This window comes from Oryctolagus cuniculus, chromosome 17 (assembly GCF_964237555.1).
Source record: "Oryctolagus cuniculus chromosome 17, mOryCun1.1, whole genome shotgun sequence".
Taxonomy (NCBI): domain Eukaryota; kingdom Metazoa; phylum Chordata; class Mammalia; order Lagomorpha; family Leporidae; genus Oryctolagus; species Oryctolagus cuniculus.
In genome coordinates this window covers 22455171-22482247 of record NC_091448.1, presented here as the reverse complement: position 1 = coordinate 22482247, position 27077 = coordinate 22455171, and the positions used below count along the sequence as shown (strand labels likewise).

The following is a 27077-nucleotide window of genomic DNA, read 5'->3' as shown; positions in this document are numbered from 1 at the left end:
TGCCACACAGAACTCCCTGCAAGGATGGCGCCTTCAGGAGATAAGGATCCCTCTGCTGCAGGACTCCTCCCTCTCCTGCCCTGTGAGCCTCCGACACCCTCCACCCTCCGGCTCATGTTCCCAGTAGAAGTCCCTCTGGGAAAGGCCAGGAGAAGCGCAGCCTCCCAGGACAGAAGCCACTGCAGGAAGGCCTTGCAGTGAGAACGAGAAACTGGACCGGGACACGGGAGTCGGACCCCAGCCCCATCTGTAAAACCCTGGCTGAATGGAGCCCGCCTGGCCGAGGCACAGGCCACTCCTGGCTGTGAGGGCCCAGGCACGAGGCCCATCAGAGAACAGCCAAGCAAAGGCACCAGCAGCAGACTCCTGCTCCCTGCCAGCTCCCTCGGCACCCCCGCAGGCCTCCTCTGCTGTGTTCCAGAATCCACCCTACCACCTACCACCCTGTCAGAGGGCAGACCCACGTCCCCACCACCCGCCGCAGGAGCTGCTGCCCTCACCCCACCGCCTGCCCCAGGGCCCTCCAGGAAGCAGAGGTCAAACAAGGCAGAAACAGGAACACGATGCCGTTTATTTGCGTTTCTCAGAATACTGTACAAAGGGAGTAAAAATCCTATTCACACTTTGCTTAGAAAGATTTTGAGGTGAAAGTTCCCTATGATCCCTGGGGTGGGGGATGGAGGGCCGGGAGGCAGAACACAGGGCCAGTGACCTCCCTCCTCCCTCGGGCCTCTGAGAGAGGGCACAGGGCCCAGACCTTCTCTAAAGCAACACCACCCCTAGGTGACAGGGGAGCCGCCGAGGCTCCGCCCACCTGTCTCTCCTCAGGCCCAGGAGGCAGCGCTTACAGGCCCCTTCAGTCCCCCACACGGCCCTGTCCTAGCGCGGATCCCACAGGACTCTGCAGTCCACTGGCCCTGAGTAGGGTCTGCCACCCGGGAGCCCCGGCCAGCGCGTCTGCATGAGGTTACCAGGTGAGGGGCTACAGAAGGGCCCCCCCACCCACCATTTCCGTCACGGCTTCCCCACAGCCCTCCCAGCACTCCCATGGGACGGGAGCTGCCTGTGTCCATCCCCGACGCCAGCCCCAGAGCTTTAAACTTGCTTGAGCAAGCCTCCCTTCCCTAGTACCAGCCCAGGCTGGGTAAACGCCCTCTCCCAGCCTGCAGCCCTCCCTCCCGGACAGCCCCACCCCTCTGCTGCCAGGCAGCCCCGTCCTCTAGGCCTCAGCTCCTCCCCTGCACCCGTACGGCAGGGCCAGAGACACAGCAGCCCCCACCTCTCCTCCAGGACCAGGCCAACTGCACCCACCCCGCCCTCCCTCTGCAAACCCTCCTCCCACCCACCCAGCACCCAGGCCGGCTACTGAGACTGGCGTGAGGCAGCTCTCAAGGCGCCGCACATGCCTGCATTCGTGCAGCCCAGCACCCACTGAGCGGCCCCCTGCAGACCTAAGGGTGAAAGTACCGTCCCCTCCGCACCCCTGGCAGGGGCTAAAGTGCTTTGGCTACTTGAGGGTCAACAAGTGACAGAGGTTTGTCCCTGACCTCTTGTCCCAAACTCGCAGGCCCATGTTCAGCCCAGGAGCCCAGCCCATTCTATGACCACCCCCATGGAGTCTTTTTATTCAAAAGGCAAAAGGAAAAGATCAAAAAAAATCAGAAGGGGTCAGAGCCCGGGAGGCCTACCCCAACCCCACTACAAGCTACTCCAAGTCGGCTACTGGGGGAAGCAGGGGGGAACCAGGCCAAGAGGCTCGGCCCCCATCTCTGGCAGCGTCCAGAGGCTCCTTCTGGCTTCAGTATCGCAGTACAGGCCCTCAGCCCTCCCCGGCCATCCTGGGCAGGGGAAGGCGCTGCACCCTCAGTACTTATTGATTCCGAAAATGCGGACTCCGTGGAGCTGGGGCAGCTTGGGGATGAGCACACTCATCAGGGACACGGTGTTGAGGATGAAATGGATGTGGTCGTATTTGGTGTAGAAGCTGGTGAGGAAGTACCTGGGAGGGGAAGATTGGAGAGAGATCAAGACTGTCCCGGCCTCTTCCTCCCGCCCTGGTTGGACGACCTGACAGCTGAGGATTACAGGACAGGGTCCCAGAACCAGAAGTGGGACGCCAGGAACGCCCAGGCTGAAGAGGCCCCTCTGTGTCACCCAGGACTATGGGCCCATCTCACCAAAAGGAAGGAAGCTCCTGCTGGGAAAAGACAGGACCACAGTTGTCCAAGGCTCAGCTAAGCCCAGAGCTGGGACCCCAACTGTCCATCCTCTGCTCGTCCGTATGCCAGAGGCTGGCATCGGGGAGGGGTTAAGGCTGACTGGGCTCCGGGCTCCCCCAGCCCTGCCCTGCCTGCTGGGGTCCTCCTCCAGCCAAGGCACTCACAGCACAATGGGTGTGATGGTCAAGAACTTCCGAGAGGCTGTGAACTGGACCCCGTAGTCCATCTGCTCCCAGTGGGTCAGCAACCTCGCCTTGCCCTGGTCCGGAGTCTCGAAGGGTGTCCCCTTCACCGTGTGCAGGAAGATGTACATGCCCTGCAGGGGAAAGGCTGGCTCAGTTCCTCCATCCACACGTCAGTCACACAGACGGGGAACCTCCACCTGCTGGGCAGGGGGATGTGGGCTGAAGGTCAGGATGAAGCAGCTAGGAGCCTGGCTAAGGAAGTGGGACCCCTGGGGGAGAGGGCAGGCCTGGCATGAGGAAAGCATGGTGGGGGGGGGAGAGTCAGCCACAGAACAGACACGGAAATGCTGCCCTCCAGCCCAGACTGGCCCCTAGGCCCCTGGGAGCAAGCTGATGGAGGGGTGCAGATCCCCATGTGCCCAAGAGTACAGGCAGCAGGTGGTAAGGGCGCAGGGCAACGCAGAGTGGGACTGATCTGAGACCCACCTTGGGAAAGGGAGAAAAGGGAGAAAGGGGCATTTCTGCACCTGGCTAGACACCACACTCCATGTCCTGAGGCCACCCTGGAGCCCCGGCTTCAGCCCTCCACAGCCTCTCTTCCAGGCCCACAAGCCACCCTACCCTGGAGACGCGGACAAATCTGCTAATTTGATTCTTCTTATCGATGTGCACGGCTGGAACCCAGCTCAGCAGGGGGAGTGGGGCAGGGAGATAAGAGGCAGGCCTGGGCTCTGGCAACAGATGTTGTTGAGTGTATCAGCCTGACATCTGGCCCCTGACCAGCAGGCTCCTCCTACACGCGGCCCTGCCAGGGAGCAGCCCACGCGTGGCCAAGGGCAGGCCCTCACCATGTTGTGGATGAGGTTGGTGAGGGTCCAGACGACAGGGACGCTCACGAAGGGGATACTCAGCAGCACGACGTGCAGGAGCCCGATGGCCAGCACGTAGGAGAGCCAGATGCCGCGGCTGTTCATCACCCGCGTGTTGGGGTTCACCTCGCTGTGTGCTGTGCCCACGTTCATCGTGCCGCCCCTCTCCTCCGCGGCCCTGCAAACAGGCAGCGCCGGTGAGACAGGTCACACCACTTTCCCTGCCCCCTCTCTCCCTCCACATCCCACAGGCAGGCTCGCCCTTCTCGACAACTCTATGCCACCCGTTCACTCTTTTCACTCTCCAGCGAGGCTGAAGAAAGTCCATGCGGCCTTAGTGCTACTCGCTGCCCACTGCCGGGCTGGGATAAACACCAGGCTGCTAGATGCAGCATCCCAGGAGGACTGTGTCCCACCCAGCAGGGCCTGGGAAGACAAGTCATCGAGAGGCCTCCAGCCCAGGGCAGACAAGTGAGTGCCCGTCCCCCAGTCCCACTACTCGTGGCATTCCCAGAAGGGTCCGTCCTCTTTCTACACAGCGGTGGGCAAATGAGAAAGCCCCCCCAGAATTCTCACAGAGCATAACCCCTGCTGCACCCTGTCTCACCCAGGGCCCTTAAGGGTCTCACCCTTAAGCCCTTTCCATAAGGGGCAAAAGCAGATGAGGCCTGTGGGCACAGGCCACCATGGCTGAAATATATTTGGGGTTGCTGCTTCCACCCACCGCCCTCAATTCTCCAATCCTGGATCTCGCCCAGCCCCAGCCCAGGAAGACTGAAAGGGTAGAAAGAGAGGAGGAGGAAGAAAGCTGAAACCAAGAGATAGGACACCCTTTGCCCAGACCTGGACAGCTCTCTCTCCAAAACACTTTTATCCATTTGGCAGCCCCTTGGGCTCACCGTTGTGATGCCATCCACTCTGTTGCCAAACCACCAAGGCCCTTTTCCCTACCAGAGAAGGGAGCTGAGGACAGAGGGCATGGCCGCCATCCACAGCCCCTAGGCAGCTGGAACTCACAGCAGCACCCCTCTTCCGAGGACACAGACCAGCACCTGTGGCCTCCTCCTGCCCAGCGGCCGGCCCTCCCTGCTCAGCTCTGATGGTGGATGCTGTGCAGCAGGAGGAGCCAAGTTAGAGATGGGAGGGAGGGTAATGATGTGCCCCCTGGGCAGAGCCTGCTGGCCCCACACCACTGAGGGCCCTGTGGCCAGCAGAAGGACACCTGTGTATCAGCTCACCACCCCACCTGAGGCAGGATCCTGCCTGCTAACGACCCTGAGGTCATCACCAGGGTCGCAGTCCCCCCTTTCCAAAGAATGCAGGAGGGGGTCCCAGGTCCGAGGTGGAGATATTCCAGGAGTGCCCAGAGGCTGCCTCCTCACCACGGTGGCCACCTCCAACTCAGATGTTACCTGTCTCTGTCTAGGACCCTAGACAAGCTCGCACACAGGCCAGAATGCTGAGCAGTCAGTTCCTAGCTTCCAGGAGAATGGGAGCAAGTTTCCTCTTCTCGGACAGCTGTGAGCGCAGAGAGCTCAGGGGAAACACGGCCCACAGCACGCCCTCCCAGCAAACAGACCTGAGCCGGCCTAGGTGCAGCCTGGTTGCAAGATGCTCCTGGGGCCATCAACCCAGCCCATTAGGTTGGATAACTGGGCCTAACAGAAGCCCAAGGAACCAGAAAACCAGAGCTGTGTACCTTCCCGAGCCTTGGGGCTTCGGCTACCCTAGCACAGCTCCTGGGACGCCTCCTGCAGGAAGCCTGCACCTGCGGGGAGGGGCAACATCTGGCGGAGGAGAGGGAAAGAGCTCCCCACGTCTGACCAGAAACTGCTGCCCCAGACCTACTGAGGTACAGGTGTAGAAAAACCTCCAGCCCAGAAAAGCCCGATGAGAGGCCTAAACCTAGGTCCTCGCTAACACCCTGGGAGACGGGAAACCTGAGGCCCGGCAGCAGAAAACCCAGGGAGACTCACCAAAAGACAGAAAAAGTCAACAAGCTAAGAAAAAGACGGGCAGCCAGGAAGCACTCTTGGGATCTTCCTGTGGCTACAGGCACATGTCACTTCCACCAGCAAGAAGCGGAGACACCGGAGAAGGGGCTGGCAGAGGCAGGGCAGGTCCACAGCAGCCCAGGCTGGGAAGTTCTGCGGCCACCGCTGGCAGGTGGCTGCCAGCCCCAGCCCTGGTGCGCTTTCATAACCTGCTTCAAACCAGAGCCGGCAGCAACTTTGTTCTGTTAACCACTTTTCTGCTGGTGGCTCCGTTCCTTCCCTCCCCTCCCCCTTGGCTCCAAACACAAACACCCCAGCCCAGCCAGTCTGTCGGACACCTGAGCCAAGGCCGAACAGAGTGCGCCCTGGGGCAGCCACCAGGTGTGCGCTCCCCCTCCCCTCCCCCAAGTAAGGGCAGCCTTTTAAAGAGCGAACCTCCCGCCTTCTGAGTGAGGATCACGGAACACCCAGGCCTGTACCCTGAAGACCCCAATCTGGCGTCCGTGGCAGCACGGCCCGGCGCCGCTCCCATTCTGCCCACCCCTCCGACCTGCAGGGCCACAGCTGCTCACCTCTCAGCTCTGGCCCAGCCTCCCGCACTCGCGAGGGCGGTGGGAGTGGAAAGAAGCGAATACCAAGGCAAACCCTCGCTAACCCAGCCAGAGGGAGGAGCGAGGAGGCGGAGTCCTGACCATTGTTGTTGGGGTTTTCTGAGTGGGACCTCAGGGCCGGGACGGCCTCCGCTCGGCTCCCCGGCCTGGGAACTCACAGCAAGTCCAAGGCCCCACCCCCATCTCCACGCGTTCAACCAGCCCTCGAAGCAGCCAAACCTTTATCCCCGGGGCTCAGCCGCTCCCCGCCCCCCAACCCCAGCCTCCCGCTCCTGCCGACGTCCCCCGCCCGGCCTCCCACTCCCACTCCCACTTTCCTTTCTGGGCCCCTCCTCGGCCGATGCACCGCCCACCGACCCAATCACCCCCGCCCGGGGCTCCTCTAGCCTGGGACGCCAACCCAGCAGCCCCCACCTTCCCTCTCGCCCCTCCTCTAGCCCCGGGGCCTCCTGGTTCCGCCACTCCGAGGCCGTCCGCTTGGGACTCACCGCGCGGGGTCGGAGGTCGAGAGCCCGGGAGAGTTGCCCGGGGGCGGGGGCCGCTGCTACTCCAGCAGCTGTAACAACCCGCGGCGGCGGCCACCCTACTGGTAGCTCCAGCCAAATCAGCTCCCCGCGCCGGCCCCCGCGACGTCACCGGCCCGCGCCGGTCCGCCCGGTGCCTCCTGGGAATTGTAGTTTCTCTCCCTGCCTCTGTACGTGCTATCCCGGCGCCTCCTGGGAGTCGTAGTTTCTCCTCGGCTCTGGGCCGGGCCTGGCGGGGGGCTTGCGGGGCGAGGGTCTTACTGTGACGTGACAGGAAGATTCGACAGTATTCCATTGGTGCGTAGCAGTTTCAGCTTCTGCGCCTGCGCAGTGTGGTTTACCCTTGCCCCGGTTTTGCAGGTGAAGAAACTTGGGAGTTTTAAGTAACTTGCGGCCCCAGCTTGGACCGGAAGTCAGATATTCAGACCCCAAGCGCAGGGTTTTTCCACTACAGCTACGCTGTCTCCGACCTGGCCCCATGCTGGCTGCTCCAGAAGCGGACTCGCTGGGCCGCATCCTGAGTCTCCTGCATCAGACGTCAGAACGGACCCATGTCATAGAGAGATTCCTTGATAAATAGTTACCAGCTTGACTTTCTGTCTCAGGTCGGTTCATGTGGCTTTGGGTGGGAGGCGCTGGTCAGCATTCTGCGGACGCTAAAGGCGAGGAGACAAGATGTTAGTGTCGGGAAGACACTGCGTAGGCACTCCTTTACCAGCGGTGACCCTAGGCAAGTTAACTAGTCTTAATGTCCAGTTCCACACCTGGAAAACCCTATCTCCCGTTCAAAAGAATGTGTTGTAGGAAGCTGAAGTGGTTCTTGTGACCTGGACTCCCAGTCTCCGTGTTCGCAAGAGGGCCTTCTTTGGGTAGTTTCCGCTCCCCCGCCCACCTTTCTGGATCCTCTCTAGCACAACAGGATCAGATGACGTCACGGTATGCCAACCCCACTGCCAGGACACCCCCCACCCCCACCCGCCTACCCTGAACGCAAGGGGACGAGAAGGACAAGGCAGACCCCAACAAGCTGAGGAGTATTTTCCCTCGGACCCCAGCTGTCCTTGGGGGACTTCCTGGAAACAGTAGTCACACAGCTAGAGTGAGACTCCAGGGGCACCTCGTGGACAGGCAAGTAGGTGTCTGAATCCCCCGGAGCAGAACAGGCAGCTTCTCAAAAATCCCCAGGGCCAATGACTCAGGAGCAGGTACACCAGGACCTAACTAACCACCCCAGAAACTGAAGAGGTCCTGCCTTGTATCCTCCACTAGTGTCACTGGGGTTGTACAGGCCCCGCTCCTTAGGGTCACCTTCTGCAAACAGAAGCAAGCAACTGAGTGTAGTCCTTTTCGCAGAAACCTCCTTGGCAAAAGAGATGTCTGACTTTTCTCTGGCATTCTCCTTCATCCTTTGGGTTGCTGGAGTTGTCTGGATCTTTGCCAGTTTCCTTGTATCTCTGTGACACTGATTGGTCACTAGGGTTCAGCCTAGTGCAGGTTCCAACAGAAAGAGCACCAGACATGTCAACTCTATTAATAACTCCTGTTATCAAGCTTGGTTCATTGGTTTGTTTTCCACAACAGGAGTGAACAGAGCTCTGACTCATCCTGGGTTTGCCGTAAATTGTAGATCACTTTGTGCTTTACTTAGCCAGAGTCCCTGTTGTTATCTTCCTCCTGCCCTAACTTTTGGCTCTTAAAATCGTCATGTCTTCACCAAGCATCCTTCAGCTGTGAATAGGCCAGAGCACTGTTCAGAATGAGTGACAGCACTCGTTTAAAAAATATATATATTTTATTATTTTTTGAAAGTTATAGCCAGTGAGAAGGAGAGACAGAGATAGGTCTTCCATCTGCTGGCTCACTCCCCAAATGGCCACACCGGCCAGAGCTGCGCCGATAGGAAGCCAGGAGCCGGGAGCTTCCTCCTGGTCTCCCACACGGGTGCAGGAGCCCAAGGACTTGGGCCATCTCCTACTGCTTTCCCAGGCCATAGCAGAGAGCTGGATTAGAAGTGGAGCAGCCGGCGCCGCGGCTCACTAGGCTAATCCTCCACCTTGCGGCGCCGGCACACCGGGTTCTAGTCCCGGTCGGGGCGCCGGATTCTGTCCCGGTTGCTCCTCTTCCAGGCCAGCTCTCTGCTGTGGCCAGGGAGTGCAGTGGAGGATGGCCCAAGTGCTTGGGCCCTGCACCCCATGGGAGACCAGAAGCACCTGGCTCCTGCCTTCGGATCAGCGCGGTGCTGCTCCGGTGGAGGGTGAACCAACGGAAAAGGAAGACCTTTCTCTCTGTCTCTCTCTCTCTCACTGTCCACTCTGCCTGTCAAAAAAAAAAAAAGAAGAAGTGGAGCAGCTGAGGCTGGCGCCGCAGCTCAATAGGCTAATCCTCCACCTGTGGCGCCAGCACACTGGGTTCTAGTCCTGGTCGGGGTGCCGCATTCTGTTCCGGTTGCTCCTCTTCTGCACCCACATGGTAGACCAGGAGAAGCACCTGGCTTCTGGCTTTGGATCGGTGTGGTGCACCCCCGGCCATTGGGGGGTGAACCAACAGAAGGAAGACCTTTCTCTCTATCTCTCACTGTCCACTCTGCCTGTCAAAAAAAAAAAAAAAAAAAAAAGGGAAGTGGAGCAGCTGGGACTAGAGCCAGCACCCATATGGGATGCTGGCACCGCAGGCAGAGGATTAACCTACTGCCCCGAGTGACAGCACTCTTACGTGGTGCTGGGGAACTTGTAACTTCTTGGACAAAATAGCATCCATGCCTTGGAGTGGCGACTCCACTTCAGGTAGCTGTTCTAAGGAAGCCATTCCATGGAAAAGGTACAGGAAAATCTGTGGCATGTGAGAATGTTCATTTTAGTAAAGTATGTAGTAGGGGAAAGCTGAAAGAAATATGGCTATCTCTTGGATGGGATAGTATGAAGCCATTTAGGATACAGTTGTGAAAACTATGTGGCTAGTTTATATTAAAAAAAATATATAAGGATACAAAATAGCTTAAGAAGGGCCTGCCCATCAAGGAGAGAGGCGCCTTTCTCTGAAGGGAGGAAGGAACCTCCACTGTGATATGGCCTGGACTAAACAAATTCAGAGTTGGTGAACTCAAGGGGCTTCCATAGCCTAGACAGCTCATAGCAAGCGTCTCGGGTGATTGCTGACATCATAAATAAGAGTGCCAATTGTTAAATCAACAACGGGAGTCACTGGGTTCATGATCCCCACACAGGATCTCTGTCCTTAATATGTTTATCTATGAAACTCAAAAACAACACTACTAGTCGAACAATACCCTATACCTGGTTCGGTTGTGTGAGTGCAACCTGTTGAAATCCCTGCTTAGTATATACTAAGTTGATCTTCATTTTTTTTTTTTTTTGACAGGCAGAGTGGACAGTGAGAGAGAGAGACAGAGAGAAAGGTCTTCCTTTGCCGTTGGTTCACCCTCCAATGGCCGCCGCAGCCAGCGCGCTGCGGCCGGCGCACCGCGCTGATCCGATGGCAGGAGCCAGGAGCCAGGTGCTTTTCCTGGTCTCCCATGGGGTGCAGGGCCCAAGCACCTGGGCCATCCTCCACTGCACTCCCTGGCCACAGCAGAGAGCTGGCCTGGAAGAGGGGCAACCGGGACAGAATCCGGTGCCCCAACCGGGACTAGAACCCAGTGTGCTGGCGCCGCAAGGCGGAGGATTAGCCTAGTGAGCTGCGGCGCCGGCCTAAAGTTGATCTTCAGTATACGAAGGTAATTGAAAATGAAACGTGATGAAGGGCGGGATGGGAGAGGAAGTGGGTGAGGGGAGGGCCACGGGAGGGAGGGAGGTCGGGGGGAAGCCACAACAATACAAAAGATGCATTTTATATTCTACTGAAAACTATTGGTTGAAACAGACACAGCTCTTCATGAGCTTAATTATTAAAAAAAAAAAAAACTATTGGTTGAACTCTGTAATTAATATACAGTCACTCTTAGGTGTTTAATCAATGCTATAACTAGTACTCAAATAGTATTTTACACTTTGGGTTTCTGTGTGGGAGCAAAATGTGGAAATCTTTACTTAACATATGCTAAATTGATCTTCTGTATATAAAGATAATTGAAAATTAATCGTGATGTGAAGGGGGAGGGGAGAGGGAGTGGGAGAGGGGAGCGTTGTGGATGGGAGGGAAGATACGGGGGGGAGGAGGCTATTGTGATCCATAAGCTGTACTTTGGAAATTTATGCTCATTAAATAAAAAAAAAAAAAAAAAAAAAAAGAAGGGCCTGCAATACCAGCATCCCATATCGGAGTGCCAGTTCCAGTCGTGGACACCTGGTTTCCAATCTGGCTCCCTGCTGATTCACCTGGGAAAGCATCAGAAGATGGTCCAAGTGCTTGGGTCCCTGTCACCAATGGGAGAGACCCAGATGGAGTTCCAGGCTTCTGGCCCAGCCCCAGCTGCTGCAGGCATTTGGGGAGTAAACAGGCAGACAGAAGATCTCGCTCCCTCTGTCTCTCTTTCTGTCCCTCTCTCTGTGTCACTCTGCCTTTCAAATAAATAAATAATTCTTTTTTTAAAGATTTTATTTATTTGAGAGGTAGAGTTACAGAGAGAAGGAGAGACAAGAGAGAAAGGTCTCCCATCTGCTGGTTCACTCCCCAGATAGCCTCAATGGCAGGAGCTGTGCTGATCTGGAGCCAGGAGTCTGGAGCTTCTTCGGGGTCTCCCACGTGGGTGCAGGGGCCCAAACTCTTGAGCCATCTTCTACTGCTTTTCCAGGCCACAGCTGAGAGATGGATCAGAAGAGAAGCAGCTGAGACATGAACCGGCACCCATAAGGGATGCCAGCGCTGCAGGCAGAGGCTTATGCCAGCCCCTAAATAATTCTTCATAGAAAGAAAGAAAACCCCAAATAGCAAATGACCATTGGAAATCCCCTTAAAATATATTTTTATTAATTTTTCTAAAGATTTATTCAAAAGGCAGAGTGACAGAGGGAGAGACAGAGAGAGACATCTCCTATCTGCTGTTTCACTCCCCAAATAGCTTCAACAACCAGGGCTAGAACTCCATCCTGGTCTCCCACGTGGGTACAGAGGCCCATGCACTTAGGCTATCTGCTACTTTCCCAGATGCACTTGCAAGGAGCTGGATATGAAGTGAAGCAGCCAGAACTCAAATTGGCACTCGAGTTGCCTGCATCATAAGCGGCAGCTTAGCCCACTGTGCCACATGCTGGCCCCTATTTATTTGTTTTATTTAAAAATCTCCTTTGGAGCCGGCACTGTGTCGCAGCAGGTTAACGCCCTGGCCTGAAGCGCCATATTCCCATATGGGTGCCTGTTCAGGACCTGGCTGCTCCACTTCCTATCCAGCTCTCTGCTATGGCCTGGGAAAGCAGTGGAAGGTAGCCCAAGTCCTTGAGCCCCTGCACCCACGTGGGAGACCCGGAAGAAGCTCCTGGCTCCCGGCTTCAGATTGGCACAGCTCCAGCCGTTGCAGCCAACTGGGGAGTGAACCAGTGGATGGAAGACCTCTCTCTATCTCTCTTTCTCTCTCTGTGTAACTCTGACTTCCAAATAAATAAATCTTTTTTAAAAATTATTTTAAAATCTCCTTTATCTTTTACAAGTTTATAGTAAAATGTTGTCAATGAAATCATACAATGACTGGATTTGCTCAGAAATAATCTGGCTGGAGCTTTGTGGCTATAAAAGAAACAAGATGGGCCCTGAGGTGGTATATAACGCAGCTGTGTCATGGGGATGTGAGGTTCCTTATATTATTTTCTCCATGTTTCTATGTGTGAATTGTGTCTAATAAAAAGTTTTTCTGGGGGCCAGGGTTGTGGCACAGTGGGTTAAGCCATTATGCGTGATTCCAGTATCCAATATCGGAGCCCCAGTGAGTGCCAGCTTTTCTGCTTCTGATCCAGCTTCCTGGTGATGTGCCTGGGAGACAGTGGAAGATGGCCCAAGTGTTTGGGCCTCTGCCACCCATGGGGAAGACCTAGATGGTGTTCCAGGCTCCCAGCTCAGCCTGGCCCAACCCTGGCCATTGTGGCCATTTGGGGAATAGATCTCTCTCTGTCTGTCCCTCTCTGTGTCACACTGCCTTTCAAATAAATAAAATAATTTTTTTAAATGTTTTTTCTAGGGGCCAGCACTGTGGCATAGCAGGTTAAGCTGCCGCCTGCAATGCCAGCACCCTATATGGGTACTGGTTCGAGACCCAGCTGTTCCATTTCGCATTTGCTCCCTGCTAATACACCTAGGAAAGCAGCCCAAGCTCTTGGGCTCCTGTACCCATGTGGGAGACCCAGAGGAAGCCCCTGGCTCCTGGTTTCAGCGTGGCCCAGCCCTGGTCATTGAGGGCCATTTGGGGAGTGAACCAGTGGATGGAAGATCTCTCTCTGTTTCTCCTTCTCTCTCTATAACTCTGCCTTTCAAATAAATAAATAAATCTTTTTTAAAAGAAAGTTTTTCTAAACCCGCATATGCATTACTGATTAAGAGAAGCAAAAATGGAGCAGCACTAGTAAGATCCTGGCACCGTATTGCCCAGCTCCTTTAGTTACAGCTGTGTGACCTCAGCCAGGTCACCGAGGCTCTCTGTGCATCAGTAACCTCATTTCCAAGCAGGGGTAGTGGTGATCAGGATAATATCACCTCGGATTAATCGGGTAAATGTGAACCACTCAGAACAACACCTGGCACACGGGTGCTCATATGTGTGGTGTCTTATCAATTAATTCCACATTTGAATATCTGAGCCTCTACTAGGCTATGGAAATTCAGCAAAATAAAAAAAGATCTTGTATTGGGATAGAGGGGGACTCAGGGTGATCTCTTTCCTTCTCAAGTTTCAAACTTTGTGTGATGTGATATTACTGCTAAATTTTTTATGAAAGGTGTGTTTGGAGTGGAGTGAGCCACTGCCACAGGTTCTCCTTGCCCTCTGGGTGTCCTGGGTCTGCTGAGGCAGCCACATTCCCCTGCCAGGGGCGTGTCCAGACACACACCCACACAGGCCCGGATAGCAGGATGATAAACAGGGAACACACTCCCCGGATCACGGCAGCTGCGAGAAGCCGGGAGAAAGCGCATCAGAACCAGAGACCTTGCCCTGGCCCCTGGGGGCAAGAGTGCCACAGCCCCACTCCCACTAGCCCTCCTGACCCATCGCCCACCCCGCTTCCAGAAGGGAAGAAAGAAAGAACAGTTTGTTGCATTGACAGTTGGGGTGTTCTGTTTGGGTGGGGCAAGGGTGAAACCAAAGGAGCACTGAGGAACCTCCAGAGAACCCCAGAGCAGGGAGAGCCAGGAGCATCCCCTGGGCACTCTGGCCAGCCAGCCTCGCCAGCTGGCCATTGGCTCTTTTGGGCTGCAAAGGGAAAGGGCTGAGCTGGCCAGCATGCCAAACCAACACCTGGGAACTGGAAACTCCCTCTGGGAACCAAGGGCTGACCTGGGTTTTAGGAACCCCTCAGTCTTCATATTCTTTGATCTGCACAATTAACATTCTCTCCCGTGAATAATACCACAGGGCGAAAGGGTAATGGAGGGACAGGTGTCTGGTGTAGCTGTTCAGACACTGCTTCAGGAGCCAGCACTGTGGCATAGCGGGTAGAGCCATTGCCTGCAGGGCTGGCATCCCATATGGGCACCGATTTGAAACCTGGCTGCTCCACTTCCGATCCAGCTCCCTGCTATGGCCTAGGAAAGCAGTAGAAGATGGCCCAAGTCCTTGGGCCCCTGCACCCGTGTGGGAGACATGGAAGAAGCTCCTGGTTCCTGGCTTCAGATCAGCCCAGCTCTGACCATTGCAGCCATTTGGGGAGTGAATCAGCAGATGAAAGATCTCTCTCTCTCTCTGTCTGCTTCTGCCTCTCTATAACTCTACCTTTCAAATAAATAAACAAAAGACATCAACATCCCAGAGCTGGCTCTGTTTCCCATTCCAGCTTCCTGCTAATGCACACCCTGGGAGACAGTAGGTGATGGCTCAAGTAATTGGGACCCTACTACCTATCTGGATAGTAGGGTGGCCAGAGTCCCAGTTCTGGCTTCAGCCTGCCTCAGCTCCATCTGTTGCAGGCATTTCAGTAGTGAACCTGTAGATAGGAGATTCTCTCTCTTTCTCTCGCTCTCGCTCTCTCTCCCTGTCTTCAAAGTAATAAGTAAAAAATAAAGAAATGTAAGGGAAATGGATATAAAACCAGTAGCTTCAAGACAAAACCCCTAACACTCTTCCAATTGAGGGTTTTTTAAAAGATTTATTTAAAAAGAAAGGCAAAGCGGGCCGGCGCTGCAGCTCACTAGGCTAATCCTCCGCCTAGCGGCGCCGGCACACCGGGTTCTAGTCCCGGTCGGGGCACCGGATTCTGTCCCAGTTGCTCCTCTTCCAGGCCAGCTCTCTGCTGTGGCCAGGGAGTGCAGTGGAGGATGGCCCAGGTGCTTGGGCCCTGCACCCCATGGGAGACCAGGAAAAGCACCTGGCTCCTGGCTCCTGCCATCGGATCAGCGCGGTGCGCCGGCCGCGGCGGCCATTGGAGGGTGAACCAACAGCAAAGGAAGACCTTTCTCTCTGTCTCTCTCTCTCACTGTCCACTCTGCCTGTCAAAAAAAAAAAAAAAAAAAAAAAAGGCAAAGCAACAGAGAGAGAGAGAATCTTCCATCGATTGATTCACTCCCCAAATGCCCACAACAGCCAGGTCTGGTCCAAGCTGAAGCAAAGAAACCAGAATTCCTTCCGGGTTTCCTACGTGGGTGGCAGGGTCTCACACACGCAGGCCATCTGCTGCCCTCCCAGGTGCAGTAATGGGAGCTGGATTAGAGCTTTTCAACTGGTAGCTTAACTGACTGCACCATGTCAGCTCCACAGTTGAGTTCTTACTTCCAGCAGGCCCCGCCCCCCTAGAAATGTGGAGTGGCTACTGCCCCCAGACCACCTTCTTCCCCTGTGTAGGGCCAGTTCCTCCTTAATCACAATCACAGCAAATGTTATTGTTTGCTGTGTTCCAGGGTTTATGTGTATAAACTCCCCCACTAGGGGCTTCTTCCATGTCTTACCCACCTTTGCATCTCCAGCACTGAGTGGATTCCCAACAAATACGAGCTGGAGTGTGTAACTGAAGCCGGTCTTCCGGACTGCAGCCACACAGAGCTTCTCACCTTTGCCGGAAAACAACTTGCTCTGTCTTGCTCTTATCTCAGTCTACAGCATTTTCCCTCCTCCCCTTTTCCATGTGGTGGACTCCTATTCACCCCCAAATCCTAGCTCACCTGCTACCCTCTCTGTGACACTATCTCCAGTAGCTGGGTAGTGACCACTGCTTTATCCTCTGGGCTTCGCTGACCACTGTGACAACTCAGCAGGAGCCACCCCTGTGCTCGCCGCCGGTGGCTGTGTTTATGGGCACACTAGCCCTTCTCCCCTGTGGGCAGAATGTTTAATTCTCGGCTGGCGCTGCGGCTCACTAGGATAATCCTCCGCCTTGTGGCACCGGCACCCCGGATTCTGGTCCCGGTCGGGGCGCCGGATTCTGTCCCGGTTGCCCCTCTTCCAGGCCAGCTCTCTGCTGTGGCCAGGGAGTGCAGTGGAGGATGGCCCGGGTACTTGGGCCCTGCACCCCATGGGAGACCAGGATAAGTACCTGGCTCCTGCCATCGGATCAGCGCGGTGCGGCGGCCATTGGAGGGTGAACCAACGGCAGGGGAGGATTTCTGTCTCTCTCTCTCTCACTGTCCACTCTGCCTGTTTAATTCTGTGCATCCCCGATGCTACACAATAGGTGCTCAGGTGTATGTTGAACAAACCACAGCGCATGTCCAAGGATGGGAATGCAAGATGCATACACACTTTGTCCTTTTCCACAAAGGACGACAAAGCAGAGGCCTTTGCTGTCCCTCCTCCCTAAACTGCCCAGTAGCCTGGCGTTAGATGGGCCCCCAGATGACCTACCCCTCCTCCTTCCTCTCAGTTGGCCCCTGTCCAGGCTGAACATGCGGGTTTCCAGCACCAGGGAGGAAGAGTTCCCCTCCATCCACTCAGTGGTCGGGAAGCCAAGCCTTGCACGCCACCCGCTCCTGTACACACACTGCTTCCTCACCTGAGGAACCCAGCCTTGGAGGCCTTGAAATGACACTTCTTAGCGAAGCCTTCTCTCACAGCCCCGGTGAGTTGGCACACCAGTTAAGAATGCTCTCAGTTGAAAGCAACAGAAAACCCAAGTAATGATTCTGACACTGGGTTGCCATTAGAATCACCTAAGGAGCTTTTCAAAATCCCCATCCCTGGACGCATGCCAGATCAACGCAATCAGAATCTCTGTGGGTGAGCCCAGGCACCAGGAGTTTCAAAGCCTCCTGTAATCTAATGTGCAGCCAAGGGGAGAGCACAGAAGCAGGGGTTTGTCTTTCTTACCTAATGAACCTAGAGGTGGGCGCTTGCTGGTGCTGGTCGAATAGATCAGTGATGTCCAGGCCAACATCTCCGTGATACTTTTTAAAACTTCCATTTACTCTCCTTATTTGGGAGGCAGAGAGACAGAGAGAGCTCCTACCCACTGGTTCATCCTCCACAGGTCGGTGAGCCAGGAACTGAATCCAAAGTGCATGGCAGGGACCCAACCTCTTGAGTCACAACCTACTACCTTCCAAGATGCACACCAGCAGGAAGCTGGAACTGGGAGCAGAGCTGGGACTCAAATCCAGGCCCCCCAACATGGTAGGCAGCATCCTAAATGCTGTGCCAAATGCCTGACACTTAGCAATACTCTTGATTTTCTTTTCTGCTTTTCTGCCTCATTATCACAAGAAAGCTGGAGTTCACTGTGTCCAAAGCAGGAAGAAAGTGGGAGAGAAAAGAGCAGAGCCCAGCCCCATCCTCTCATGACAAAAATCAGGCTGTCCCAGAAACGTCAGCAGCAGAGTCTCACTTAGCCGTCACATCACACCTGGGCCACCTCCAGCTGCAGAGGAGGCTGGACAAGTGGGCACCACGATACTTTATGGGTTGAAGGGTGAATCAGGCTCAGTCCTCAGGGGCTGAATACACTGTTACTCCCAAACTGCTGAGTGCTTTCAAGCAGGCAGCCAGCAGGTTCTGCCACCTTATATATGTATATGCTGTGTGCGTCATAGCTGCTTGTACGCACTCCAGCTATGGAAGACACCACATTAATGTGTTGTGGGGACATGTGGAGACATGTCTATGTTTCCCTCTACACTGACAGTTCTCATCTCTGGCTGCACATTACAAATACCTAGGGAGCTCTAGAAAGATAAAAGTGCCTCGAGCTCATCCATAGTGATTTTAATTTAATTGGTCCAAATGGAGTCCCAGCATAACTAATTTTTAAAAGCTCCCCAAGTGATTCTAATGTGCAGGCTGAGTTTTGGAAACCACTGCTTCACATCCAGTGCCTTAAGAACCCCTAGGGGAGGGGTTGTGGTGCAGTGTGGTTAAACCGATTCTCCAGATGCCCACAATCTGCATTAGAGTGCCAGTTCAAGTCCTGGCTCCTTCATTTCTGACCCAGCTTCCTGCTAATGCACCTGGGAAACATCAGATGATAGCCCAAGTACATGGGTTCCCACTACCCCTGAGGGAGACCCAGATGGAGTTTCCGGCTCCTGGCTTTGGCCCAGCCAAGCCCCAGCTATTGTGGGCATTTGAGTGAACCAGCAGACAGATCGCTCTGTTTCCCTCTGTCTCTCTGGCACTCTGCCTTTCGAAAATAAACAAACAAACAAACCTCTTAAAAATGTTTTTGCACCAAAATAAACTTATCTTTTAATTTTTTTTTAATTTGAGAGGTGACAGAGAGACAGAAAGAGGGTTCCCATGTGCTGGTTCATTCCTCAATTGCCAAAAATGTCCAGGGTTGGGCAGGGTCAAAGCCAGGAGTCAGCAACACAATTCAGGCCTCCACGAGGGTGGCAGGAACATGAGCCATCACAGCTGCCTCTCAGGGACCACATTAGCAGGTTCCAGAGCCAGGAATTGAACCCAGGTATTTTGGTGTGGGACGTGGGCAGCGTAACCAATACCTCAACCTCTAAGCTAAACGTCCACCTCACAAACTTACCCTCTAATTCCATTCTTCTGTGAACTTTTAGAAGAACCCTCTAGGGCTGGCAGGAATCCCTACTGAATGAACGAACGGCAGAGAAGAGTGAGGTGTGTACTGTCCTAACTGTGGTCCTTCCCTTCTTCAAATCTCACTTCTTTACCGAGCCCTGCACGTAACTTCTGTTAGTTATCCACATCTGCAGCCCAGCTGGACTCTCCTGTGTGCCCACACTGCCTGCTTCTCCAGCTGCTGGACTGAATAGCCCAGTCCCACTCTTCGCTGGCAGCTGCCCTAGGCTGAGAAGGAGATAACTCTCTCTCTTGATAGCCAGGCTCAGCCCATGGGCCTCAGCTAAACCGCCTGACCAGTGTGAGAGAACATCAGGAGGTAGAGACGTCCCAAGCCTTCTACCCCCACAGCCCACCGTCACCCTAAAATGGACACCCAAGCATGCAGCAGCAGAGTGCCTGGCCTAACTAATTAGCAATGCACAGAGAAAATTTTTGCTTCTCCTGCCCACATGTAGAAAATGAATCTTATCTGATTCTTTGGACAAATGTGAGTCTGAGAAATGCCCCTGCTGACATCAGAGGAATGAGTCAGGGGTGAGTACATGCCCAGAGCTGATATCATCTGGTCCCCTACCATGTGCTTCTGAAACTGCTTGTTCAAAGGTAACCGACAGGCCAGGCTTCACAAGTGCACAGCTGTGCGCTCGCCCTGGGCCCCAGCCCCCTGATCACGAGGGCCCTGCACTTGGTTTTACCCTCTGCTACCGCTGCCTTGGAATTCTTAACAGTTTTTGCACAAAAGGCCCCACATTTTCTTTTGCACTGGGCCCAGCAATTACATGTCCAGTCCTGCTAGCCTATAATCTTGTACAAAATCCAGCCAGGATTTTCTTCTCAGAAAGGCCTGCATAGCACCTGACCTCATCTTCCTGCAAGCAGATCTCTCCTCCCCAGTCTCTGCGGTTCCCTCCCACCCATCTGACCTAGGAGGAGTGACCCAGGGAGTCCACACACGGCCGTGGACACTGTTGGAGGTTATAGGCAAGGGCTCAGGGGTGGCATAGGGGCAAGAGAGCTGCAGATGGGAATGGGAGGTGGTTGGAGAAGGAATGAGAAAACTGGGCCACTGGTTCACTGTGTAACTCTGCTCACACTCTTAGCCCTAGTTTATCTGCCTATAATTTAAGAGGATCAAACTAGATGGTCCATTCCCTGGAGCTCTGTCACCAGCTAAGGCTCTAAATCCGAGCTGGAGGTGGTATGGGGATAATGGCACCACAGGAGGAAAAGCTGTAGGGTGGCCAAGGCAGCTGATGTGTAGACCTGCGAGTCGAGGGACTTACAGAGAACCAGCTACGGGGGAAGGGGAATGTCTGGCCTGCAGGACGTATAAGGCCTGCAAAATTATTTGATCTGGCCCTGCCAAGGCAACCACAGGCTGGTTTCAATTTCAGTAAATCTATAGAGGGCTAATTTTTTAAGCTGATAATTTTGTATAGCCCATGAATAATATTATAAATATCTAAATGGTCCTTGACAGTAAAAAGATTCCCTACCCCTGATGAAATGACCTCATCACAACAGTGACCCTTGTCACCCATGCCCCTGCAGTCACAGGAGATGAAGTAGGTGGGAAAACCCTGACCTGGGTGCTAAAATCATGGAGGAAGGCCATGTTCTGGAAGACAGTAATGCAGTAACAACTAGTATTTGCTGAGCACCCCACAAAGGACCTTCACATTCGCCCAACCCTAGCAGACCCTCTGCACCCTGCAGCAGTGTTCTCATGTCCAAAGGCAGACACGGGGCTCAGAGGGGTGAGGTGATGTGCCCAAAGTCACACACAGAACGTGGAGGACTGGACTGTGGCCCAGCAGGTTGAGCTGCTGTTTGCAATGCTGGCATTCCACAGCAGAACATCAATTCGAGTCCTCGCTGCTCTGCTTCCGATCAGTCTCCCTTCTAATGCACCTGGGAAAGTAGCAGAGATAGCCAAAGTACTTGGGTCCCTACCACCCATATGGAGACCCTGATGGAGAGTTTCTGGCTCCTGGCTTCTGCCTGGCGCAGCCCTGGCCTTTGCAGGCAGCCATTTGGGGAGTGAACCAGCATCTAAATCTCTCTCTCTCTCTCCCTCTCTCTCTCTCTCTCTCTCTCGTTCTCTATCACTACCCCCCTCTATTCTCTGCCTTTCGAAATAAATAAATATTTTTAAAATGGACCTTCTGGCTTCAAACCCTTCTTCCCACCACACAGTGGACATTAGGAGAGGATGGTGTGTTGAGGTGGCATGGGCTGCAAATGAGGCCCTGAGAAATAACTCATCCAAGCCCTCTTCAGTTCCAAGGCACGAAGAGGAGTTCCAAGCACCTACCTGGAAGCCCAGGGCCCCCAAAACGGAGAGAGAATCAGGGTCTGTCCTGATCCAGAACAAAAATCAACAGAAAAAAAAAAAAAAAAAAACTCAGGGTTTTGTCAGTCTTTTAAAGAAATCCTTTCAACTCCTAGAGTCACCGTCCACCAACCACACAGAATACAAACCAAAATTGAACCACAGCGCCCCCTGGCGGGCCAGCGTGCTGGGCTGAGCCAGGAGATAAGGCTCTCTACAGAAGAAAATGTTCCAAGAAAAAGACTGGGGAAAGTTTTCTCCCAAGGGATGAGGGTGTCACAGGACAGGGAGGCAGGACAGAGGAGAGTAGGGGGAGAGATGGTGTTGAGGGATACATGTTTCTGGAGGCAATGGATGTGAGATGGGGCCCACCCAGTTCTGCCCACTAGGCCTGCCAAGCAGGGATCCTACTGCCCAGCCAGGCTCTGGGCAAGAAAGAAAGCTTCTTAGAGACAGAGTCTCAGCCTTGCGGGGTGAGAGGTGATGGAAGACGGCAACATGAAGTCTTGGGAGGGGAGCTCAAAGGCAGGGAATGGGGTTGGGGTCTGATCTCCCAGTGGCAGAGTTTATCAGGGTCCAGGATCTGCCCTTTCTTGGCATCACCTGGTCAGCCATGGCTCAGGTATCCGACACCTGGGGCCCAGAGTCACATGCCAGGAAACCCAACACTCTCTGGCCCCAGCCCCCAACATCAGCAACTACGAACAAACAGGGCTTCTGGAAGAGGAAGGGGGTCTCCAGAGCTAAGCGGCAGGGCGGCTACTTCTGGGGAGAGGGCAACAACTCAGAAGGCTCTGCCAGCAACAGGGGTGAGAGACTGGGAAGAGGAGGGAGAAGTGGGGGGCACACAGGGCAAAGAGGACAGAGCTGGGACAGGCAGAAGGGTGGGTACTACTAAGAAGGGGGTGATGGGCTTAGCAGGTGGGGCCAGAGGTACCTCTTACCCAGGCATCTGGTCTAGATGGATGACTCAAAGTCCTGTGGCTGATCTGTCTTCCTTGTCTTCTTAATAGTACCAGCCAGACCCTCAGGTGCCCCCCTGGCCCAGCTGGACGCCACCCAGGTAGGTAGGTAGGAAGGAAAATACTTCATTTCAGTGAGGGAAATAAATACATGGACAGAGACAGATACTTAGAGACCCCAAGGCAGGAATGAGCAATGGGGCATTGGGCCAAGAAACTTTGGAAGTTAACCATCTAGAATCATTAGGCCCTAAGAGAGTCCCAAGCCTGAGGGATCCTTTACTCAAAACACTCTACTGAGAAACCCTAGATTGAGAGACCCACACCTGATTCAGTCCCCGGAGGAGGGGCCCAGGCCCAAGAGACCCCACAGAGGGCCTGCAGGAGAGAGCTGGCAGTGGGGAATGGAGTTCTCTTGGAATGGAGTGTTAGCTTTTCCTTTACCTGGTCTTTTCTCCCCTAGGTCCCAGTCCACTCCAGGACTATGCCAATCTGTGGCCATGCTCCCATCAACCAGTTGTCTCCTGTCCCTCCTGCTGCTGCCATGTGCAGGGGGTACCATGCCCAGCCCCCAGGTACGTCCTCAGGGCTGCTATGTGGCAGAAGAAGCCGGTGAGCGGACGTTCCGCTGCAGCCAGGCAGGCCTGAGTGCTATGCCCACCGGCATCCCCAACGACACCCGCAAGCTCTACCTGGATGCCAACAAGCTGATATCGGTGCCAGCTGGAGCCTTCCAGCACTTGCCTGTCCTGGAGGAGCTCGACCTGTCCCATAATGCCCTTGAACACCTCTCGGGGGCTGCTTTCCAGGGCCTGGCGGGCACTCTGCGCCTCCTTGACCTCTCTGCCAACCAGCTGGCCTCGGTGCCCGTGGAGGCCTTCGTGGGACTGCAGATCCAAGTGAACCTGTCTGCCAACCCGTGGCGCTGTGACTGTGCCCTCCAGGAAGTGCTCAGGCAGGTGAGGCTGGCGCCGGGCACCGGGACGGGCATTGTGTGCGGCCCAGGAGCCCGACCAGACCTCGTTGGGCAGGAGTTCCTGCTGCTGGCTGGCGAGGAAGAACTGTGCGGGACAGGACGTGGTGGGGCCCGGCGGAGCACTGATGTGGCCCTGTTGGTCACCATGGGGGGCTGGCTGACACTGGTGGTGGCTTATCTGGTCCACTATGTGTGGCAGAACCGGGATGAGACCCGGCGCCCTCTCAAGCGAGCCCCAGTGGTACCTATGCGCTCCGAAGACTCCTCCACCCTCAGCACAGTGGTCTGATGATGGGGGGCCCCACACTCCCACCGTGAGCCTCTGACTCCCTCTGCCTCTTCTGCAACCCCACCCATCTCCTCATCCCATCCCACCCTTGTAGCCTCTGTCTCCCCTAAAAACCTGATCTCTTTCTCTTTCTCCCAACGCCATCTTTGATGCCTGGATTTTGGGGAGCCTACTCTTTGCCTGGATTGTGCTAGACTCAGAACCCAACACTCCTGGGTTCATGATGGTGGGGGATGAGAGAACAGAGAATGACGGCAGGTGGTCTGTGTGCCAACATAGCCGCAGCCGTGGGAGCACTGAGGAGGGAGTCAGTCCCTCGGTGCGGGTGTCTCAAGGCCTTCTCTGCAGACATGTTTGGACTGACATTTAAAGACAGAGAGGGAATTTGGGAAGAAAAGAGGGAGGGATCCTAGATGAAAGGCTGTGTACAAAGACAAGGAAAATATAAAACAACTGAGAACACCTGAGCAGGGCCAGGACCTCCCTCGGTACTGCTAGAAAGGATGCAGAGAGGGGCGAGGGGTGGTCAGAAAGTTGGGGTGCCGGGGCCAGCATGTGGCATAGGTTAAATCAGCCCTTGCAGTGCCAGCCTCCCATATCCAAGCACTGGTTCAAGTCCTGTCTGCTCCACTTCTGATCCAGCTCCCTGATAATGAACCTAGAGAGGCAGGTGGAAGATGGCAGGGAGACGTGGGTGGAGTTCCAAGCTCCTGGCTTTGGCCTGGCCCAACTCTGGCCATTATAGCCATTTGGGTTGCAGTGGATAGAAGATCTCTCCCCCTACTCACCTTTCCCTCTCCCTCTTCTCCCCCCACCTACGTTGCTCTGCCTTTCAAATAAATAAATGAGTCTTTAAAAAAGAAAGGTTGGGATGCAGCCAGATTGGGAAGGACCTTGTAGCCTCCTTCTCTCTTCTCCCTCTGCCCCTATTGAGAACTTCCTCTTTGCTTTTACCTCTCTCCTGTCCCCAGGCTTTCTCCCAGTGCCCTGTACTGGGGACCCCCTGACTGAAGGCCCCCCACTACCTTTCCCAGAGACTCTTTGTCTCTCTGCCCTCTCTACACACTGAAGGATTCCTTGAACCCTTTCTCTTGGGGAAAAAGTGGTCTCTAGGACTGAGCTGGGAATGACTGGAGATCTCGAGGCACAAGGAAGACTCCAGAACTCACTGAGCAACACAATAAAGCCCCCATGATTGTTCATTTATTGGACATGTGTGGGCCGGTGGTGAGAAGGGCCAGAGGGCCTGAGCTCTTCCCCACTCCCTCCACCTCCCTCTGGAGGCTGGGCTGAGTGCCAGCTCCCTTTCCCTGCCTGCCCTCCCTCCCAGCTCCAGACACCAGAGTGTGTGTGCCAGGGAAGCCAGGGCCTAGGATTGACGACGATGGAACTGGAGGGGCAGAGGATGAGAGGAAGCCTTGAGAGAGGACAGCCAGGGAGGAGGGAGCGTCCAGGCAGCAGCTATCAGTGGGCAGTCTCCAATCTGCCGGCCCAGGCAGCCTTCCTGGAGCCCCAGGTCCTGGCTGTTCCTTCCTTCCAAGGAATCTGTCTTTTCTCTCACACACGAGCGTCTGCATAGGGTAACAGCTATGTACAGAAGTGCACACAAGGTCAACAAAAGAACTTGGTGGGGGTAGGGGAGACACAGGAGGCCGTGTGACCTATTACCAAACAGGTTGTCAAGAACCCTAAGGGTCCTCATACCCTGTGGGCCATTCAGCAGGACCCACCCACATGGCCTTCATGGAAAAGAGCTGCTCATGGGAGCCCACCCAGCAACTGAAAATAAAAACCATTGAACCAGGGTTCCAGCCAGCTTGGGGCAGTCACTGAAGCCAGGTGTGTAGTCACTCAAGGAGTGCACAGGGGAATCCATCGATTCCCCCGGGCCCCCCTGCCCCATCCTGACTTCCCTCTTTTCTAGCACCTTCTCCCCCTCCTCTCTCAATCACTGAGGCTCCTACAACACACACGACGACCACTCCAAGTCTGAGCTCCCTGGCACCATCCAGGAAGCCCCAACTTGATTCAGCTCAGAAAAACCTGCCACTTCCACCCATCATCCTTTCTCAGGCAGCCTGAGCCTCCACAGCTCCAGGGATGCTGGTTCTCTCTGACCGTCCATCCCAGCCACAGCTGGCCTGGGCCTGAGAATCCTGGCCCCCTTCCCCACTAAGCCCATCAGCCTCTCTCCCCTGTCACCCTCAGAGCATGTCTTGATCTGCTGCCCCACCCCCTACAGGAATCAGACTAGGACACAGCTCACTGGGTTCTTGAAAACAGATCGTGTAGAACAGCAGGGATACAAGAGTGGCAACAACGGGATCCTATGCCTCCATCACCTGTGCCCATTCCTTATTTAACCCTCTGCTGTCCCGAGCAGAGGGTCACCTCCTCCAACCCTGATAGCTTACCCCAGTTGTCAGAAAGCTCAGTGCAGGACAGGATTCAGGGAAGGAGTTTTGCTTGTACCCCTGCTCAGGGGGTACCTGGAGCCAGGTATTCCTGACCCCTAGATAATCAGTGCCCCACCAATTACTGTCCAGCTCAGATCAGTGCCCCTGCTAGGAGTAGCAGAGGAGCAGCAGAGGGAGGACAAGAGGGCAGAGAGGAGGGTCGGGAGGTGGCGGGGAATACTTCACTGGCTCCCCTCCTCATGAAGAGACCCTATCACCCTAGCCCGCTGGGGTCCCTAAGTTAAAACTTCCTGGCATGAGGATATCAGAAGCTGTAGCTTGAAGCCAGCATTAGAGCATAGCAGGTAAAGCCACCACCTGCTGTCACCCATATGGGCATCAGTTTGTATCTGGCCACTCCACTCCAGATCCAGCTCCCTGCTAATGGCCTGGGAAACGCAGCAAAAGATGGCCCCCAAGTGCCTGGACCCTTGCCACCCACATGGGAGACCTGGATGAAGCTCCTGGCCCTTGGCTTCAGCCTAACCCAGTTAGTAATGTCAGTTGTGGCCAACTGGAGAATGAACCAGCACATGGAAGATATCTCTCTCTCTCTCTCTCTCAACTGACTTTCAAATAAATAAATAAATCTTTTTAAAAGAAGCTATAGCGGGCCGGCGCCGCGGCTCACTAGGCTAATCCTCCGCCTTGCGGTGTCAGCACACCGGGTTCTAGTCCCGGTCGGGGCGCCGGATTCTGTCCCGGTTGCCCCTCTTCCAGGCCAGCTCTCTGCTGTGGCCAGGGAGTACAGTGGAGGATGGCCCAAGTGCTTGGGCCCTGCACCCCATGGGAGACCAGGAGAAGTACCTGGCTCCTGCCATCGGATCGGCCCGGTGCGCTGGTTGCAGCGCGCCGGCCGCGCCGGCCATTGGAGGGTGAACTAACGGCAAAGGAAGACCTTTCTCTGTCTCTCTCTCTCACTGTCCACTCCTGCCTGTCAAAAAAAAAAAAAAAAAAAAAAAAAAAAAAAAAAAAAAGAAGCTATAGCGTCTGCTCAGCCCATCCAACACAGGAGCCTGGACACAGAGGCACCTGCCTGGAATAAGAGTCTGTGAACCCCGAGGCCCTTCCCTCAGCACCCTGGCTTGGAAGTGGTGTGTCCCCCAAGGGTTCACGTGTTGGAGGCTTGGTCTCCAGCTGGGCGATGTGAGAGGCGGGAGAACCTTTAGGAGGTGCCTCGGTGACATCTGGGACATCAGGGACACTGCCCTCCTGGAGGATTAAGTGGCTCTTGCCCAATAGAGTTGTTCTACAAGAGCAAGGACAGCCCCTCCCCACTCTCCCCCGACTTCCTGGCCCACCATGGGCTCTCCCCGCTCACGCATGCTCCTGCCACGATGCCACCTCCCATGATGGACTGTACCTTGGGGCCCTTACAAGAGGCTTCTCTGGACTGTGGGCTGTCCTTATGTCCACCTCTAAAACTATGAGCTAAATAAACCTCTTTTCTTTAGAAGTCATCACGTCGCTGGCATGTTGTCATAGCAGCAGCAGATGTTCTAACACAACCCCTATACTCATCTCTGTCACGGACTGGGATCA

The 27077-nt window shown here is 54.9% G+C and overlaps 2 protein-coding genes across 9 annotated transcripts; one reads left to right on the top strand and one right to left on the bottom strand.

Moving 5' to 3' along the window:
• Positions 1 to 551: 551 nt before the first annotated feature.
• On the bottom strand, positions 552 to 6507 carry ORMDL3 (ORMDL sphingolipid biosynthesis regulator 3). Of its 5 annotated transcripts, none has more exons than XM_008271421.4 (4): positions 6367 to 6507; positions 3253 to 3451; positions 2384 to 2535; positions 552 to 1999 (listed from the first exon to the last, which is right to left on the bottom strand). In XM_008271421.4, exons 2-4 carry the CDS (start codon positions 3424 to 3426, stop codon positions 1864 to 1866), a joined length of 462 nt encoding a protein of 153 aa, XP_008269643.1. In that variant the 5' UTR covers positions 3427 to 3451; positions 6367 to 6507; the 3' UTR covers positions 552 to 1863. The 5 variants fall into 5 exon arrangements, with proteins under 5 accessions (XP_008269643.1, XP_051681612.1, XP_008269646.1 ...); XM_051825652.2 differs by having other exon boundaries at positions 6293 to 6426; XM_008271424.4 differs by lacking the exon at positions 6367 to 6507 and adding an exon at positions 5840 to 6036.
• A 99-nt stretch (positions 6508 to 6606) lies between these two features.
• LRRC3C (leucine rich repeat containing 3C) lies at positions 6607 to 24283 on the top strand. Of its 4 annotated transcripts, none has more exons than XM_017349189.3 (5): positions 6607 to 7007; positions 9781 to 10135; positions 12530 to 18556; positions 21866 to 21915; positions 22278 to 24283. In XM_017349189.3, exon 5 carries the CDS (start codon positions 22315 to 22317, stop codon positions 23077 to 23079), a length of 765 nt encoding a protein of 254 aa, XP_017204678.2. In that variant the 5' UTR covers positions 6607 to 7007; positions 9781 to 10135; positions 12530 to 18556; positions 21866 to 21915; positions 22278 to 22314; the 3' UTR covers positions 23080 to 24283. The 4 variants fall into 4 exon arrangements, with proteins under 4 accessions (XP_017204678.2, XP_051681611.2, XP_069916845.1 ...); XM_051825651.2 differs by having other exon boundaries at positions 6623 to 7007; positions 18496 to 18556; XM_070060744.1 differs by lacking the exons at positions 9781 to 10135; positions 12530 to 18556 and having other exon boundaries at positions 6811 to 7007.
• The last annotated feature ends 2794 nt before the right edge of the window (positions 24284 to 27077 follow it).

Excerpts from the sequence above, each read along its gene's own strand:
- ORMDL3 (XM_008271421.4), bottom strand. The coding sequence starts at position 3,426 with ATGAACGTGGGCACAGCACACAGCGAGGTGAACCCCAACACGCGGGTG. Across the intron at positions 2,536-3,252 it reads CCAACCTCATCCACAACATG|GGCATGTACATCTTCCTGCA; the intron begins GTGAGGGCCTGC and ends TTTCCCCTGCAG. Across the intron at positions 2,000-2,383 it reads ACCATCACACCCATTGTGCT|GTACTTCCTCACCAGCTTCT; the intron begins GTGAGTGCCTTG and ends TTCCCCTCCCAG.
- LRRC3C (XM_017349189.3), top strand. The coding sequence starts at position 22,315 with ATGCTCCCATCAACCAGTTGTCTCCTGTCCCTCCTGCTGCTGCCATGT.